This window comes from Herpailurus yagouaroundi, unplaced genomic scaffold (assembly GCF_014898765.1).
Source record: "Herpailurus yagouaroundi ecotype Mexico unplaced genomic scaffold, PumYag 160, whole genome shotgun sequence".
In the NCBI taxonomy this organism is placed as follows: domain Eukaryota; kingdom Metazoa; phylum Chordata; class Mammalia; order Carnivora; family Felidae; genus Herpailurus; species Herpailurus yagouaroundi.
This window is the reverse complement of record NW_024412401.1, coordinates 37,828,906-37,847,170: the sequence shown is the minus strand read 5'-3', so window position 1 is coordinate 37,847,170 and position 18,265 is coordinate 37,828,906. Positions and strand designations below refer to the sequence as shown.

Here is an 18,265-nt window from a genome sequence, read left to right as displayed (position 1 = left end):
GGGGCTGTGGGAGACTGAGGCTTACAATGGACAAAGAGAAGGGCAGGAATGTGAGATGAATCAGGAGGAAGGGGAAGCCACCAGCCTGCTGCACAACCCGCACCCACCCCCCCCCCCCCAGCCCACCCCTCTGTGAAACCGGTCAGACCAGCTCAGAAGGACAAAACCCCCTGTGCTAGCAGCCCAGGACTGAGAAAGCTCTGAGGAGCCCTGGCTGGCTCTCCCACGCTGGCAGGGGCTGCTGTTTGACTTGGGCCAACACAGCCCAAATTCCTGCAAACCCCGTGGCGACATGTATAATATCCCCTAACATCGCCCGGAACAGGCCAGCTATTCATGGCTCTAACTGGAGTCGAGTGGCTCATGCCAACGCCAGGCCGGTGTGGACTCCAGCCCCTTCAGGCAGCTGTGGCTGGGGGAGAGGTGGGGTAGGGTTGGGGCCCCAGCAGGATGGGAGGCAGAGCTGCCTGGCTCTGGGGCTCACTCATGGAACGGGGCCGGGGGAGGAGGCCAGGGGCAGGCAGGGGCTGGAGCGGGTGGAGAGCAAACAGGGCAGAGCTGAGGCCGCGGCCCTCACCTGTTCTCCAGGGTGCCCCGCAGGTCCAGGATAGCCCTTGTGTCCCTGTGGGGGGAAGAAGCGACATCAGCCCGGGGAAGGCACCCCTGGGCCTGTGGACCGGATGGCAGAGGCCCAGCCTCCCTGCCTGCCTTTTCAGCACTGCCTGCTCTGTGGACGTCAGGCAGGGGTGCAGTGTGTGTTCAGCGACCGGCGAATGGACATATGTCCATCAAGGTTGGTAGGTTGCTGCGGTTTCCTCTGCCACCAATGGCTCTCAGACCAGAAGCCATCAGTAGAGTTGTTCGCCCTTTTGGCGGGCTTTGGGAGCGGAACTGGGATACAGCACGTGTAGTGGAGTGATGCTGTATCCCAACCATCCTTTCCAAATCTGCACAGGGGTGAGCCCGTCCAAAGCCAGGGTGGAGTGATTTCTCAAGGGATGGGCGGGCCAATTAGGACCTTCAGGTCTGGGATATGCTCAACCACCATGTAATGCTGGGATGTGGGTCAAGACCTGCCCCTCCTCACAAGCCCCCTATCAGAAAAGACCTCACACATACCGACCAAATACATTAACCCGCTGGTCCAGCTCTCATTCCGGGGAGGAAGAGGCCACCCAAATGCCTGAAGGACTCCGGCAACGAGCGAGTACTAACCCTGACCCTCTGTCCCCGTGGTCCACGGCCAGGTGTCTAGATCAAGAATCAAACAAGTGTGTGCTTTCACGTGGCCCTAGGGATGTACCACTCGAGCCATGTCCTAAGACTTAGGGGCTCTCTGAAGGGAAACCCCAGTCTTCAAGCTTCCATCGCCTTACAGCAGCTGTAAAATAAGACGAGGCAGGGGTTTCCATTTCAGAGAGGGCAGCCACACAGATCTCCATTAGGCCCCCTCACACAGAGAGCCCAGGGCTTGGTGCAGACACTAGCCCTCATCTGCTGTGCAACCCTGGTGGGTTTCTAGCCTTCTCTGGACCTTAGCCAAGGGTGTTAGCTCTGGTGTTTGAGAACTCCAACGTTCTACGGCTCCCCCAGAGGGTGATAAACGAGATGAAGCCTGTGGACCCCCTCTGTGCACTCCTGTTCACCCAAGACTACACCTCCATGACCTCCTCTGGCCCTTATGACAGCAAGACGAGGTGCGTGGCAGGGGGAGGCAGGGATTCCCATCTCCATTTTACAGAGGAGAAAACTAAGCCCCAAGAACTTGCTCTGAGTCCCACTCCTAAGAAGCAGAGGGTTCACATTCACCGCGGGCTCCTTCTGACACCCGAGGCCACCTCGGGCATGTGCAGTTCATGCATTTACACACACACACACACACACACACACACACACACACACACAGTACCACCCGCAAGCCCCCGGGAAGCAGGACTCTTAATTACAAACAGCAGAGTTGGTTTGATCCAAGACGTTTGGGGAGTTTACAAGCATTCCTCCTGCACCTACTCATACCTCAGGACTGCTCAGCGATATGATTACATCTCATTTGGGGCCCATGAGGTTGATGCAACATGGGAGAGTTTTCTACCCTGGGCACATGGTCTTTCCCCCATTGAGCAAACAGAAGCATAGGCTGCAGCCGGTGGCTCACGTGCAGAGTGGCTAAGATCTCTCGTTTTGGGTTGATCTGGAACCATCTTGCCTCGCTACTGGATGGCCCTACGAGCTGGAGCCACTGAGGTCACCTCTCTGAGCCTTGCTTTCCTCTTTTGGAAATGGAAATATAAGGGTTGGCCTATGGATCACATGACACGTGTGGAAAGTACCCAGCACCGTGTCTGGGGTTGAATTCAAGGGCCCTGTAAAGACCAGCTGCTGTTACCATCATGACCTTCCTATTTCATTCATTTATTCAACGAACACTGAACTTCCATGCACTGGTACCACTGTAGGCATGGGGTGAGTGAGAAGACAACATCCTTTGCCTTAATGGAGTTTATGGTCTAATTAAGGTGATATAAAAACAAATAAATATAAAAGATAATGTCTGCAGGAGGGGCAAATAAGGAGTTGTTGTGTCCGTGGGCGGAGAGTTTCAGTTTTGCAAGACGGAAAGGTCTGGGGTTGGGTTCCACCGTGATGTGAATGTACTTAGAACTACTGAACTGCACCATTAAACATGGTTAAGGTGGTAAATTTTATGTGGTATGGTTTTTACCATGATTAAAAATAAAAATTTTAAAAATGGTGCACCCATGCTCGTGACGAGCACTATGAAGAAAAGTGAGCAGAGTCAGACGACAGAGAGAGGCTGTGTTGGGGACAGAGTGGGACAGCAGGTGGGCAGCAGGGCAGGCTGCTCGAAGAGATAAATGAGCTGAGCTAGCTCTGGGCGGAAAGGTGTTCCAAGCAGAGGGAACAGCAGGTGCTAAAGACCTGAGGCAAGAATGCTCTCCGGTGGGTTTGAGGAAGAACAAGATCTATGTGACTGGAGCAGAACAGGTGAGGGGTGAGGCTGGAAGGTGGTGGTTAAGAAGAGGCCAGAAGCCAGAGCGCAGAAGGCATTAGGATGGCAGGAACTCACAGGGGGATTTGGAGCAGGGACGTGTCATAATATGACACATGTAGTCGCCTTTATTAGCCTCTTTCCACTTGGAACTTGCACATGAGGAAGAGCAAGCAAAGCCCTGCTCACGAAGAGCAGAATCGAGTCTTGAGCTCAGGCTGTGTGATTCCACTCAGGCAACTGCCTTCTCTGAGCCTCACTCTGCCATTCTCAGCCGGCCTCGGGTTGCTGCAAAGAGCCAATGCAATCACGGGGCAAAGATCCCAAGAGAACCATGAAAGGGAACCAGGGAGTTCCTGAGCATCACCAGCTCTTTTGGCTTCCCCTGCAGCCAGAAAGAAATCGCCAGAAAGCAACACTTCAGCAGAGAAGGACCACCGGTGAAATCTCAGAAGATTTCAAGTAAACCCTTTACTCGGGACACAGAAAAAAGGAAATGAATGATCTTCAGGGACGTGGGCAGTGACCTGCCCTTTGTCTGGCCTGGTACTAAAGCCTTAAATAAATACATCCGTTCATCAACTCCTTGCAATCACCCCCTAGCAAGTAAGAATTACAAGGCACACTTGCCAGATGAATAAACAGACTCAGAGAGGTAAAGAGACTTTCCTGAGGCTACACAGCTTCCCAGGGGCAATGCCAGGCTGCGACTCCAATCTCTATATCCTAACCACCCAATCATGGGATAAGACATACTTACCGAGGCCCAAGGCCCACCTAGAAGAGCCACAGGGCCACACAAGGAAAGACCCCCTTACAGACCCTCGTCCCCGGGATAGAGCATATGGATCATTGCAGCATTACTAGGACGGAAGACGGTCATGGAACCCTGGAATATCTGAGGTGAAAGGGACCTAAGCCATCAATTTGACCACCTTTGTCATTGGACAGGCCTGAGAAACTTCCCAGGGGGAAGGGACTTGGCCAAGGTTACTTAGCAAGTTATGGCCAAGCCCAGACTCTTCCCTAGGACTCGAGACCCACTGGGCTGTGCTTTGTCCAAAAGGCCACGATTCCTAGGTCTGTCCCAATCATCGCACCCTAAATAAAGGGCCTTGAACCAATGTCATGAACACCCATTTCTCCTGTCTGGCTGAGAGCAGCAGAGACTGAGCACAGCCAAGGCATGGGGTGAGGGTGGGGGAGGTTCCTATGCTCCCTGGAAGTACCTTGACACTGTTTACCAAGCTGGGGCCAGCCAAATAGCTTCAAATGACAGGGCCCCAGGACCTGGAAGAATCTAAGCCGTTATCTTCTCCTGGGCCCCAGCAATTACGGGGTGGGCAGTAACCGCAAGGTGGACCCACGGGCAGTGATTTCCCCGTGTGCGATAGGTGCGTGGCTGGTACTAGGGGAGAGCAGATCCAGGGACCACGGAATCTGTAAGGGGCCTCTGGCTGCCCAGCAGGCGGGTCTCCACAGGACCCGTGTTTATAATAGAACTCGGTCTATATTTTGGTTGGGGAGCCAGATTAATCATTGCTTACAATGCACAAGGAGAAACCAGACATCACCTCACTGTTGCTGCAGACAGTCTCCCCGTCGGCCGGGATGCTATTTGGGCTTCGGGCAGGGAGGGTGGAGGCGGGGGGGTCCTGCTTTTGCCTGGGGGTCCTGGGGAGCAACGCGTGCCTAGACCTCAGCCATTCCTCCGGGCTCCACCTCAGTGTGTGCAAGGTCCCAGCTTCTCCTGCAGTAAAATGGAACTCACCATACTTGCTTAGCACTCTGGCAAACTCCTCACGAAACTTCTCTATCGCCTCAGCAGACACAGCCCCATTTAACAGAAAGGATCAGCGAGGAAGAAACACGCCAGGAGGCAGAGCGACTCATTACGCGGTAATGGCCAAGTCCTTGCTCCTCTCTGAACCTCAGTTTCCCCAGCTGGCCTCTTAAAGCATTGCGTTAGGGTGCCTAGGTGGCTCAGGCGGTTTAGCATCTGACTTCGGCTCAGGTCATGATCTCACGGTTTGTGGGTTCAAGCCCCGCGTCGGGCTCTGTGCTGACAGCTTGGAGCCTGGAGCCTGCTTCGGATTCCGTCTCCTTCTCTCTCTGCCCCTCCCCCACTCGCACTCTGTCCCTCAAAAATAAATACACATTAAAAAAAAAATCATAAAGCATTGTGTTGGCTCAGAAGTTGTAAGATTCAAAAATGTGTGGTTTGTCCAAAAGCACAGTCCCTCGTGACACAGCCAGGCATCTGACAGCAAAGTCTGCTCAGGGGGTACCTGAGACAGGTCGGGCAGGAAGACACAATTTCTGTATGGCTTACGCATTCATCCACTGGTTCATTCATTCAGCTAAGGTTTGCTGAGCCCCAAGGATGACCCTGTGTTATGCACTAAGAATACACTGGCGAACAAAACAACCTCACTCCCTACCTTCTAGAAGGTAACAGATATTAAGTGGAATGAGGGAGAAGCACCACGTGCTAGGACAGTGTAGACGGCCAACTGAAAGGAGTGGCATTGTAAACGGGCTTGAAGGAGGCACTGGATTGGACAGCAGAACAGGAGTAGAGCAGTGGGCAGGGGCCCCAGAAGCCCAGGGCAGCCCAGCAGCAGGGGAGCCTGGAGAAGGTTCTTGGCAGGGGCTCTGCATGGAAGTGGCCAAGTCAGGGGGCATCAGGAAGGCCCGTGGGCAGGGTGACGGCTGCAAGAGGGAGCCGGGAGGAAGTTTCAACTGAGTATCAATTTTGCCATGAGTCACGTCTACGTGGGGCCGTGTGTTAAGAAAGATCCTGAGGCCTGCAGATGCGTGTGTCCGGCACTGTGCTAAGCCCCACACAAGGAAACAAGGGTGAACAGGTCCTCTGTGCACTTGCTCCAGCTGACAATGTGCCAAGGACACCAGTGAGTCTCCTGCCGGAGTCCCAAAGGGGCTGAGAAGATGGGCTGGATGGTCAGGGGGCGGAGGCGTGATTTCTGCCTGGGGGTGCTGGGGAGGCGCTCTTGGAGAAGACGGTGGTTGAGAACAGGGTCGAGGGACAGAGGCGTGAAGACGAGTGTGGAAGAGAGAGCGTGCCAAGGGCAGGGAGGTCCAGGGCACGTCGGATTGGGAGAAGGGCTTCTACGCCTCAGAGTTGCTCTTGGCCTCGGCTCCGCGGCCACTGTGGGCTGTGAGTCTCTGCCGTGGAGGCTGTGAGGCTGTCCTGTGCACCGTAGGATATTCAACAGCCTCCCTGGCTTCTACCCGTGAGAAGCTAGTAGCCTCCCCCTCCCAGCTCTGATGACCAAAACTGTCTCCAGACATCGCTACCTGTTCTCCGGGGCGGGGGGCCACATCGCCCCAGCTGGGAAGCGCTGCTCTAAGGGAAGAAAGCAGGAGGGTCAGACAAGGGACGGCACAGGACTCCGCCCTCCCAAGGTGCAAATGGGGGTCTGGTAGCCTTCTTGACTAGCGGAGGAGGGTTACCTGGTAACCAGGCTAGATGATGGATGGGACCAGAGGGGCGAGACCCTCGGTGTTTTTCCTTCGTGGTCATCATGATCATTTGTTCATTCAACAAATTGGTGTGTGGTGCCTACTGAGCACTGGCCCCATGCCAGATGTGACATCTCGTTTCATCCAGCCTCTCTTCCTGAATCCCGACCACTCCCTGACGCAGCTGAGGCCCAGATACGTGAGGCCACTTGCCCAAGCTCACACAGCAGGAGAGGGGACAGAGCTGGGTTCCGTCCGGGTCTCTCTGGTCTGGTCTGCGGGCCTGCCCAGCCTGTGGGAATTGGCCCAGCAAAGGCCTTCAGCAAGCTGGACGGCAGGCAAATGACCCTTCTCAGGTGGGGAGGTTCCTTATCACTTGATGGTCCCACTCTTATTTGAGAAGCTATTTCAATCAGCGTTGTGCAGACAGACAGAAAAAGCTTGAAGGTCAGAGACCTGGGTTCAAATCCCAGCTCTGCAGCTTAGCGACCCTAGAAGGTATTTCCATTAAACCAGTGGCCCTCGGTCTCAGCTGCAGCTAGGAATATTGTACCTGGGTCGCATTCACACCAAATGAACCAGAATCCGTGCGGTGGGGTCCATAGCCCCCTCACTGGTTCTAAGGCACAATGGGGCTGAGAAGCACCGTTATAGACTTCATTCTCCATGAGGCCCTCGATGAGTTCATTCCCAGGGTCAGTATGGGGCCTGGTGCCTACGTCTATATTTGCTAACCGATTGGAAGAATGAATGAATGAATGAATGAATGAATGAATGTCTATTTGAGCCTCGGTTTTCTCAGCTGTAAATAGGCATAATACGGCTTTAACTCTTGGAAGCTATTGCGAGACATCAATATGACCAAGGACAGTCCCTCTTTGCACACCCTCTAATTTGTCACGCTATTGAATATGGGAACCCCCCAACCCAAACTCCTTTTCTCCTGCCGATTTTTGCCCATTCGCCATTTGTCCTTCTATTTTTACTGTTTTTCTTTTTATTATCTGTCTCCCTGTCACACACACAGGGACGCAAGCTCTGGGGAGGACAGGGATTTTTGTCTATTTGTTCAGCGCCCCCCCCCCCCCGCCCCATGCCTTGCATCCTGCCTGCCACAGAATAAGCATTCTACCAATGCTGTTAAATAAATGAATAAATAGGATAACTGGCGTCACACTGAGGTGACAACCACATTTAATGTGCTGGTGAGCAAACAGAACGCTGACTTCACCCTTCACCCACTGATGTCCCCTCTCCCCAAGGCTCCCCACTCGCGATGATGCAGGAAAGCCACGCAAGAGGATCAAGACGAAGTGGCTGCTGTTGTCACCAAAGACGCTCCTGGGAGGAGAGAGTGCTCACCAACAGTGACGTTTCTAGGTGCTATTCTAGCCCATCGGTCCTCCTCCCCGGCTCCCACCACTTGGTCAGGGGTCCCTGCCTTGGGACCCGCGCTGCCCCATGCTCTGCCCACCTCCCTCCACAAGCAGGTGACCCTAGTCTGCCACAGACCAAACTCCTGCATGTCAGCCTCAGCCAGGGCCTGAGGGGCTCGGCATAAATGGCTTTGCCAGTTTTCCAACCGCACGGAGGCTCGTCCTCAGCTTAGAAAAGACGCCTCTCCCTTCTCAGGTAAGCTGGTCCCACTCGGATGGGGGCCCTGGGCCCCATCAGACATCTGCCGAGAGCAGGGAGCCCTGGAACCCAGGCAGGAGCTGGTCTAGTCTGCTTTTCCCATCTCCTGCCACCTCTGCAGGACTCCCACCCCCACGTAGAGCAAGACCACCACTGGCTGCTTTATGAGCCGGTGCTGGAAAGAGACTTTTCCACTCACACTTCATCCATCAGAAAGTACTGGAGCATGGAGGGGAAGCGAGTGGGGAGAGGGAGTCCCTCTGTGTTCTCTGAGCCAGAAAATACCATGTTTCCCCAGCTCACAGACAGCCACGGACTCCTGTCTGGGTCTGGCCTCTTCAGATTTATGGCGTGGCCTGCTCTGGCCGCGGAGGGTGAAGGGGATGCAGGGGACGTGATGCTCCAAGTCCCCCTGTGCCACAGGGACCCTCAGAGCAAGGACAAGACGGAGCCAGGAGATACCACGTCTGTCCAGGTGAGAACCAGATGGCCCAGAGAGAGGGTGGCTGCAGCCACAGCTGGGAGCCAGGGTGGAAGCTGAAGACACGGCTATAGGCCGATGTGCCTACTGGAAACCCCATCAGCGATCTTGCAAACAGTAGTGGACCCTTGACCTACATCATCCACCCCCACCACCCCCGTTTCCTGAACACCTACTACGCGCAGGCCCTGTGCTCGGCTCATCAGGGAGAGTGACAAACCAGATTCCTACACCCTGGTCGGTGAGGCTAGACTTGGAGAGGCGAAAAATAACTAAGATGGGCCAAGGGTCCTGGAGCAGAGTGGAGGCTCCTGGCCTACAGGCTGGGGCTCCAGGAGGACTTCCTGGAATAGGCACTAGCATTGTCAGTCCCCGAAGATGAGAGAAGCTGAGAAGCTGGGAAGCTAGAGAGAAAACCCACTGGACAAAGCAAAGCGTTCAAACCAAGGTGTACCTTTCGTCCAAGAGGTCCTGGATTCCCAGAGAGCCCAGGCAAGCCCACATCGCCCTGCAAAACACAGACAAAGGGGTGAGGCAGGGGACAGGAGCAGAGACCCTCGTGAAATTGCAGGTGTGCCCTCGTATGGCCAGCTGTCTGCGAACAGGATTCCTGGAGGCCCAGAGGCCTCTGAGGGGCGTGAGGGCGGCCGAGTGGGCAGATCCCCAGCCCCTCCCCACCAACCCAGTCACTCCACTTGACCTACTTCATACACTGGACTTTGGCACAAGCTAGCATTTAGGGAAAGGCGTGCTGCTAAAACCGTGTTTGAAAACCACCGCCCCAGGGGACACACAACTTGTCTGTCCCGTTCCGATCTGCCCTCTCTGCATTCCTGAGACACCTTCCCTTCTGCCCATTCCTCATCCGTGCTGGGCAAGGTAGTCACCCAGTAGGGGGCACTTCTGCCATGAGACCAGAGAACAGACAACCCAGGAGCAAGAGAGAAGCCCGGGCCCCTGGACTTTGTCAGACCCGGCTACAAATCCTGCTCTGCACCTGACCAGCTGTGTGACCTCCAGCAAAGGCCTCTGAGGCCTCTGTTTTCTCATCTGCAAGCTGGGCCCATCGGTTCTGTATGACAAGGTTTCAATGAGGAGCAAATGGGCGTGGATGTGGATGTCTGTACCTAGTAAATGTTTGCTGAATGAAACAATTATCAGGGAGGGTGTGAAGGAATGAGCCACTGTTCTCTTGGGGAAATCAAAGGGAGCTGCCTCTTCTGTGTGGCCGAGCACAGGGGGCTGGGTTGAGAAGCAGTGTTCTGTCCATCAGGAGGGCTCCTGGGCTGTGTCCAGAAGGAAGCCAGACAAGACTCGCGTGTTCCTTCCAAGATACGTATGTCTGAGTGCGGGGGGTCCTTAAAGTCTGGGTTCCCCTGTTCCTACCTGTCCTGTGCTCCTTCAAGCTCCTTAATCAGTTTATGGAGGGGAGTGCTTCAGGGATAGATGAAGTCCTCTGGCCTAAGTGTTCTCTCTTCCCCGAGAAACTCTGGTCTCATGGCCCCTCAGAGCTAGGGAGCCCTGAATCTCTGGCCCACCTCCTAGAAATCCACAGGCGTTTCCACCCGAATTAACCTCAGAGGGCATTCTGAATGTCTGTTGGAAGCTTCCTGGCTATATGCTCCCAAGAAGCTTCTGGATGCCAAGGGTCACCTGGAGGGCCCCGCAGAAATGCAGGGCATTACACAAAAGGTCACTCACCAAGGGTTTGTCCATAGGCCAAATCTTTTGTTGGCTTTATTGGCTGCAGCCCCAAAGAAGGTGCAGGGAAAGACCTTGGGTTTGGCATGGGGACAGCTGAAGGACTTCAACGCAAACACCAAACCACACTCTTCCCTCGCCACTTCCCACCCCTGCCTCTGTCACACGGCGGTCTCTGCCAGGGCGTGGCAGTTTCCCTACTGTCCTCTCCCCCGCTTCCCTCAATGCTGGGGTCCCTGGAAACCTACCTTTGCCCCATCGTGGGCCTTTCCTGGTGAGAGCCCTGGGTCCCCTTTCTGTCCCTGAAACAAAAACAATTCCACTTTGGCCACCAAGTCATCTAGAGAGGCCAGCTCCCCACAAGCTCTGCTCAAAGCCTTGCCTCCTACTAAAATGCCCTCCCATCCGTCCCCCCACCGCGGCTCACACACCTCCAGTGGGGTCTTCTCCAGTTCAATTCCTCCCTGTGCTAACACCTTCCGTAGCTCCCTACTGACTGCACGATGACACATCCAAACTCCTCCTTGTGTGTCCCACATCTTCTGTCATCTGGTCCCACCCCTCCTCTGCAGACCTGGCTCTCTTTGCAGCAGCCAAACCCACAGACAGGGTCCCTCTTCTCCTCGTCAGACCACAGCCCACCCTCAGCCATGCCCTGTGCTTCCCCGCTGCCCGGTCACTGCTCAGGCAGTTACCCCCACCTAGAAAGCCAGTCCTCGACCCTCATTCACCAAGCCATAGACATTCTTCAAGACGCAGCCTGAACGTGTCCTCCCCAACCAACCGGTAGATCTCTGGGTGCCGAGTCCTTGCATGTGTGTATTGCTAAGACCGCCTCCGGGCTTGCTCCCCTGAGCTCTCAGACCGCTTCTGAGAGACACATCTAAGACGCATGACCGATTCTCCTTGAATTTCCAGTACACTCACCTCGCTATTCTCTAATTACCGAGGGTCAGTGAAGTAACACCCACTTACATCTGTGCATTGCCCTCTACCGTTTGCAAAGCCCTCATCTCATGAGATCCTCACAATAGCCTGAGGAAGTGGGCGAGGGAAGCGCTGTCACTCCCCGATACATTTGGGGAAACTGAGACTAGGAGAAGGAAAGGGACTGTCTGAGGCCCCAAGATGAGGCACTGGTGGAGCTAAGACCCCTGAAGTCGTCATTCCCAGGTCTGTGTTCTGGGATGTCCTGGGACCTGATGAGTTAGAAAAGACGGTAAACTGGGGAGAGGCCAGTGAGCAGAGGGTACCGGGTCAGAGACAAGCACCCTTTATGTCTAGCATACGGAAGCTTCCCCATCGTGAGGATCCTGGCTCCCAAGAGCCTGGGGCTGAGGGAAAGGGCCCGTGGAGTTCTCCAGCTGCATCTCCTACAGGGCTCCTGGCTGCCAGCCTGCTCCTTTGGCCCAACATGGCTAAATTACTCAGAAAACAGTCCTTTGGAGAGTTGGTCCACCCTGATGTCACCTTCCAAGAACCCCTGATCCCTGTCCCTCACTCTCACTCCCACGCTCCCTCCCCAGGCTGGGCCCTGAGTCAGAAGTCCTGGGGCGAAGGCACGGAATCCCAGAGGCCCCTCGGGCAAGTCACTTCACTGCTCTGAGCCTTAAAATGGGGGCTTCCCAGGACACACGCACACACATAGACACAGACACACACGTGCGGGAGGGCACATGGACCCGCACTCAGACATGCACATGGGTGCACGCACATACGTGCACGCTTCCGTGCACAGGCATGTGCATACACACTCTCTCGTGCACAGGTGCTCACACACACGCACACACACACACATATCCACCAGCGTCCTAGGTTTCCTGGCAAGGAGCCAGTGAGATAATGGATGTGACACATGGGAGGGGTGGTTTGGCCAACTTTAATTAATTCCCACTTGGCTCCTTTCTTCATCAGAACTCAGCCCTTCCAAACCCTGACTCAGCCACTCTCCACAAGACATTGCCACATTTGAACTGGACAGAGCCTTAAAGAGGGAAGAGAAGGTCATTCACAGCACACCTACTCCGTGCCCGGTACTGTGTCCATTAGACCTCTTAACACCCACTTGCTGCAATTCAGGATCGAGACACAGGTTCGGAGGGGCTGGGTCACAGCCTGCGGTGACACACAGGTAAGAGGCGAGGTCTTCCCAGGTTCAGCTAGCGCCCGGTCTGTCTGACTTCAAAGCACTCACTTACTCGGTTATGAACGAGAAGCCCGGATGACTCTCCCGCACTCCCTCTGACCAAATGGCAGCTGCCCCAGGCGGGAGACTGGCCCCTCCCGTTGGAACGCCAGCTCTCTGCCCACCTGGGTCCCTGCAGGTCACTTCTGTAGAGCCCACCCTCCGGGATCCCCCACCCCACACGGGCCACCCCTCACACACAGTCTCCCAGCCTTGGCTCCTCACGAGCCCTGCTCCGATGCCTTTTATGTCCATGGTGCAAGTGCAAGGCCAGGCTCAGGGCTACCAAGGATTCCAATGGCCAAAAAAGGACAGCAGCTTCCCCCACCCCGCCCTTGCCCACCTCAGTCTGTAGCTGGGAGAGGAGCTGGGCTTGAAATGCAGCCAGGGGTGGGTCTTCGTGTATCCTGTTCTGTCACTTCATAAAAGGCGGAACTGAGACCCCACGAGGTGACAGACCTGCTCCCTCGTCCGGGTTCCTCACCTGGGCCATTTTATAGATTTCTCTCTGCATCATGAGCAGCTAGCGCAGCGCTTGGGACATAATCCTTGCCCCAGTACAATAGCTACAAATATAGATACATACTGAACACCTACTCTGAGCCAAGTCTTGGGGTAAAGACAGGGAAAACCGCAGTGGCGAACAAGACCCAGTTCATGTCCATGGGGGACTCTCGAGGGAGAAACCAGAGACGAGTAATGATAAAGAGTGCCTGTTATCATTACAGGCACTAGCATTTTCTGGGTGCTCTTCTGAGCCCCGGACACATAAATCTGTGAGGTAGCAACAATCACCATCCCCATTTCACAGATGAGGAAACTAAGGCACAGAGGATAAGTGACTTGTCCAAAGTCAGACAATTTGTAGATGGGATTTAGACTCAGGCAGTCTGGTTCTTGAGCCCAAGCTCTTTACATTTCACTTCACTGCAGATGAAAACACCACCACCCAGTGCTAAGTGGAGTACAGGAGGAAGTCAGGGAGAACTTGACCCAGACTCACAGGAAATTCCTAAAGGGAGTTCCAGCTAAGCTCAGGCTGGAGGGAGACAAGGAGGGAGACAGATGAAGTTTTAGCTGCAGGGATGCTCGAGGCATCCCTAGGCAGGTGCACGTGTGACTTATGGGATGGAGAAGACTATGGCTTCCCAGCCAGACTCATGGAGACTCCCCAGTGAGAAATAGAAGGAATCTATAAAGTCTAATTAATTGCTTACCCATTGGTGAGGATGAGAGCCTTGTTGCCAACCCAGCTCTCCAGCCAACGAGCCTGTGTGACCTTGGGCAAGCCCCTTTCCCATTCTGTGTGGGGAATAGTACTCCATCTGGACTAGTTAACAGAGCCTCTGAGAACTAGAAGACAGATGGAAAGGTATATCCTCACCCATAAATGCTACGAATATAGTGGGGGTGGTAACTATGTTGAGCTCCTTTTCTGCAGGTAGGGTTGGGAAGTAGAGCGAACAGAGGGCTCTGAGTGGCTGAGGTCTAGAGAGGGGCTGACACAAAGAAGGGACACATCACGAAGGACTGGGAAATTCTGGGCCAGAAATGCCCCATGTAAGTCATCTCTAATCCAAGTACCCAGCACAGGGCCTGGCCCAGAGGAGGCATCATAAAATATTTCACAAATGAGCACATGAGTGATTAGAATTCCAAGAGACAACTCTAGGGCTAGGGTTGGCTCAGACTGGCTTCCTCTAAAAATAACGTGGGCATCATGCATTTAGAAGTTCAGGCCAACGCAATAGGGCAAGAAAAACAAATGAGACAACTCGCCTTTGAGGAAAAGGAGACAAAAGTATGTCCCTTTTTTGCAAATGGTATGAGTGCCTGTCTAAAAAATCCAGGAGAACCAACAGAAATACTATTAAAATCAATAAGATTATTCAGTACAGGGCATGGTTATAAAATAAACACAAAAAGGACAAAAATACAAAAGTCAACAGTCCTATTCAAAAGCTGACAGCCAGCTAGAAAATAGAATGGGGAAAATATTTCATTCATAGCAGCAACAAAAATACAGAATTTCTACGCATAAACCAGAGCTGTGCAGGTCTTATGCAATAAAAGCTATAATAGTTTATTAAGAGATGGTTAAAAAATGCAACCAAATGAGACGGCATGTCATGGTTTTAGACAGGAAAACATGATATTTTAAAGATGTCAATTCCTCACAAATTAATAGACACATTTAATGCAATTCCAATAAAACCCCCAGGGTGTTTTTTAAGGAAATGATTAAGATGAGCATAAAGTTCATCTGACAGAATAAATAGCCAGAAATATTTTCAAAGAACGGGGAGACAGGGAGGAAGGCACATAGAGTAAAGATTGTAGATGTCACATAAAATAGTATTTAACCAAAACATATACAAGCAGAGCAATGACACATACTTGAATGGCCAGGGATAGACCCTGGTCTGTCATATAATAATCAGTAGAGTCAAGGTTACTTAATAAATGGTTAATATTGGGGGGGGGGGAATAAAGTTACAACTCCACCTCATACCAGCCCCCCACGAAGATTAATACCAGATGGTTTAAAAATTTTTTAAAGATACAAATGATACCATGAAATGACTAGGAATATAAATGAATACCTATCTGATCATGTGGTAGGAAAGAAATGTCTGCGTATAAAAGTAAAGAACAATATGGGGCGCCTGGGTGGCTCAGTCGGTTGAGCATCCGACTTCGGCTCAGGTCGTGATCTCGCCGTCTGTGAGTTCGAGCCCCGTGTCAGGCTCTGTGCTGACAGCTCAGAGCCTGGAGCCTGCTTCTGATTCTGTGTCTCCCTCTCTCTCTGCCCCTCCCTGACTCATGCTCTCTCTCTGTCTCAGAAATAAATAAACATTTAAAAAAATTTTTTTAAATAAAGAACAATAAATTTTATATATGGGTGGAACCCTCTCCAACTATCTGACATAAGTTCCTAGTAAGTGTGAGCTGTGATCATCGGTCCAAAAAAAATAGGTAAAACTTTTCTTCGTGAATATCATCATGAATACTCTGAAGAGGCAAGCAGCCAAACTGGAAAATATTTGTAAGGTAGATGAAGCCTTCCTAATCTTAGTATGTAAATAGAAATAATTTTACAAATCCATAACAAAGGACAGCATCCCAACCCTCCAGATAAACCACTTTGTAAATGATAAAATACAAATGGAAAACAGATGTAAGAAACACATTCTTCTCAATGATCAATGAAGTGAAGAGAAAACAAGAATAAATTATCTTTTTAAAATACCCTCCTCTGATGCTAGCAGCAGCATGAATTGGTTCAATCTTTCTAGAAGGCAATTGCTAGCAAAATAACAGTGGAACACATAAAGCTCTTGGGTACAGGGCATATTTTAAATTATTCACCTATGTGTATGTGTGCATGTATGTGTATGTACATCTATATCTTTGTGTATGTATGTATGCAGTTTGATTAGTATATGTTATACATGTGGGGCTCCTGGGTGGCTTAGTCAATTAAGCGTCCGACTTCAGCTCAGGTCACTACGATCTCACAGTTCATGAGTTTGAGCCCTGCATCGGGTTCTGTGCTGACAGCTCAGAGCCTGGAGCCTGATTCAGATTCTGTGTCTCCCTCTCTCTCTGCTCCTACCCCTCTCACGCTCTGTCTCCCTCTCTCTCTCAAAAATAAATAAACATTAAAAAATAAAGTAAATAAAAAATGTATGTGTTATATATGTATATGTTAACATACATAATATACGTTAATCCACAAAGGAAGGACACAGAGCTAGCTGTGGAGCAAAATTGCCTCGTAGCTAAAAGTACATGCAGGCTTTGGACTCGGGCAGTAGAGGGTCCAAATCCCGTCTCTGCCACTTTTCAGAAATGTGACTCTGGGCAAGTTACTTAGCCACTTGGACCTTAGTTTTTTCATCTGGAAAACGGGGGTAGTAACACGTGCCCTACAAAGTATGTGAAGCTCTCGGCCAGTCCTTGGCCCAGTCCTCAAAATGAACTCAGCGCTTATCACTGGGCAGGGCCATTGCAGGGAGCTTACTTTCTTCTCCATACTTTCTAGACTATTCCACATTTTCCTTACTGAGCATGCCCCACTCCATCATCAGAGGAAGGGGGAAAGGCGGGAGCTGGGGCCTGAGAACGCTGTAGGGTTGCTTCCACCCCGGTTCCCGCCAGCTCCACCAGCAGCTGCCTGGGTCACCAGGTCTGCTCCTTCCTGCCCGCCTCTCCTCCCCCAGTGCCCGAGGGCCCATCATAATCCCAGGTAATCCACACGAGGGATGGAGCGACCACGTACCCGGAAGAGTGGGCCGGGGGCCTGAGCCTCTGGCATGGACAGCTCTAGTTTTCTTCATGGCTGGAGCCCCACCTGCTTTTGTCCCAGAGCCCCTCACCTGCCCCCGGCCCTGCATCCCACCTGACTGCACCAGGGCCCGTCAGCATCCCCAGCTCCAGACCTCCCCACCGGCTTCTCAGCCCTGCTTCTCAGGCTGCCTGAGTGGCCTTTACAGACCTCATCTGATCATGTCACCTCTGCCAAAACCCTGCTCACAGATTCCTATTGCTCCTTGGCTAAAGTCCAAAAGTCTTACCACCGCCTACCAGGCCTGCTACCCTCCCCAGCCACCCCCTGCCTCTGTGTCTTGTCACCCGCTGCACCTCAGACCTTAGTTCAGCCCGTCTGCCCTCCGGAAAGGCACACCTCCCCTCCCAGACCAGACCAATCCCCACTGGGCTAGGCATCGGAGCAGCCCGTGCTTCTCATGTGGAACCCCGATCACGGCATAATTCTGCATTTACCAGTGTGATTAGCTTGTTTCCGCAAGGGCAGGGACTGCACTTGCTGTTGCCCCAACATTGGCCCAACACCTTGCACGTGCTGACAGCTGACCCTCCCGTAGCATTGCCACAGGCCAGCACTGCTCTAAGTGACTCAGTTACTCCTCATGACAACTCAAGGGGGCAGCTACTCTTATCATCCATTTGCTAGAGGAGGAAACTGAGGCACGGGAAGCAGAAATGATGTACCCAGAGTCACAGAACTAGGAGAGGACAGAGCTGGGATGTGAACTTCGATCATCTGGCTCCAGAGTCTGTGCTCTTAATCACTGTCCTTCCCTGCAGCAACAACTGTGGGTTGGTTGGCTCCACGAATCAATCCAATGACTCAACACTGGGCCTCTAAACGTCAGCCAATGCCATCCTCCCAGGGTGCTGGCTTCTCTGCCTCATTCCCAAAGCCCTTGATCTCGACTCCATGTGGGGGTTGACCCTCCATCTTCTTGGTAGATTTGAGCGTGCGGTATATGGGTCTATGGGCACATGGATAAGCCTTGGGGCCTAGGGCAGGCGGGTTGGGCTGAACCTTGGCTCTGGCTTGCAGCGGCCCTGACAAGTGTCTTCCAGCGGGCAAACCCAAGGATCCAAAATATAGTGCTGTCCCTGCTGGTCATTGCCAGTAACCCGGGAAAGTCACCTTGGCCCTTTGTGACCTCAAGAGGCACGAAGTCCTTCCTTTGCTCTTCTTCCCTTTCTTGATTCTGCTCAATCCACCTGACTCTCCCACCCCTCAGTCTTCATCCTACAAGACCATAAGCACCTGAGGGCCCCATCAACCCACTGAAACAATGTATGCACAGTGACCCATCCAGACAAAGTGGAGGCTCCCTGTCACGTGGGCAGACCTTCCTGATTTTTCTATCAATTATTGAGCACATAGTAGGTGCTCAATAAACGTTTGTTGACTGAAGGAAGACGAATGGATGGGTGGCCCCAGGGGCGGCTC

At 52.7% G+C, this 18,265-nt stretch overlaps 1 protein-coding gene across 1 annotated transcript in view; it reads right to left on the bottom strand.

The window, feature by feature from the left end:
- The window catches only part of COL27A1 (collagen type XXVII alpha 1 chain), a 128,026-nt gene that overhangs the window by 93,990 nt on the left and 15,771 nt on the right, over nt 1-18,265 (bottom strand). Inside the window, exons 4-6 of the mRNA XM_040482080.1 lie at nt 10,559-10,612; nt 9,064-9,117; nt 578-622 (exon numbers count right to left, since the gene is read on the bottom strand). Of these exons, the coding sequence (XP_040338014.1) occupies nt 578-622; nt 9,064-9,117; nt 10,559-10,612 (153 nt within the window). The remainder of the gene's footprint in view (nt 1-577; nt 623-9,063; nt 9,118-10,558; nt 10,613-18,265) is intronic.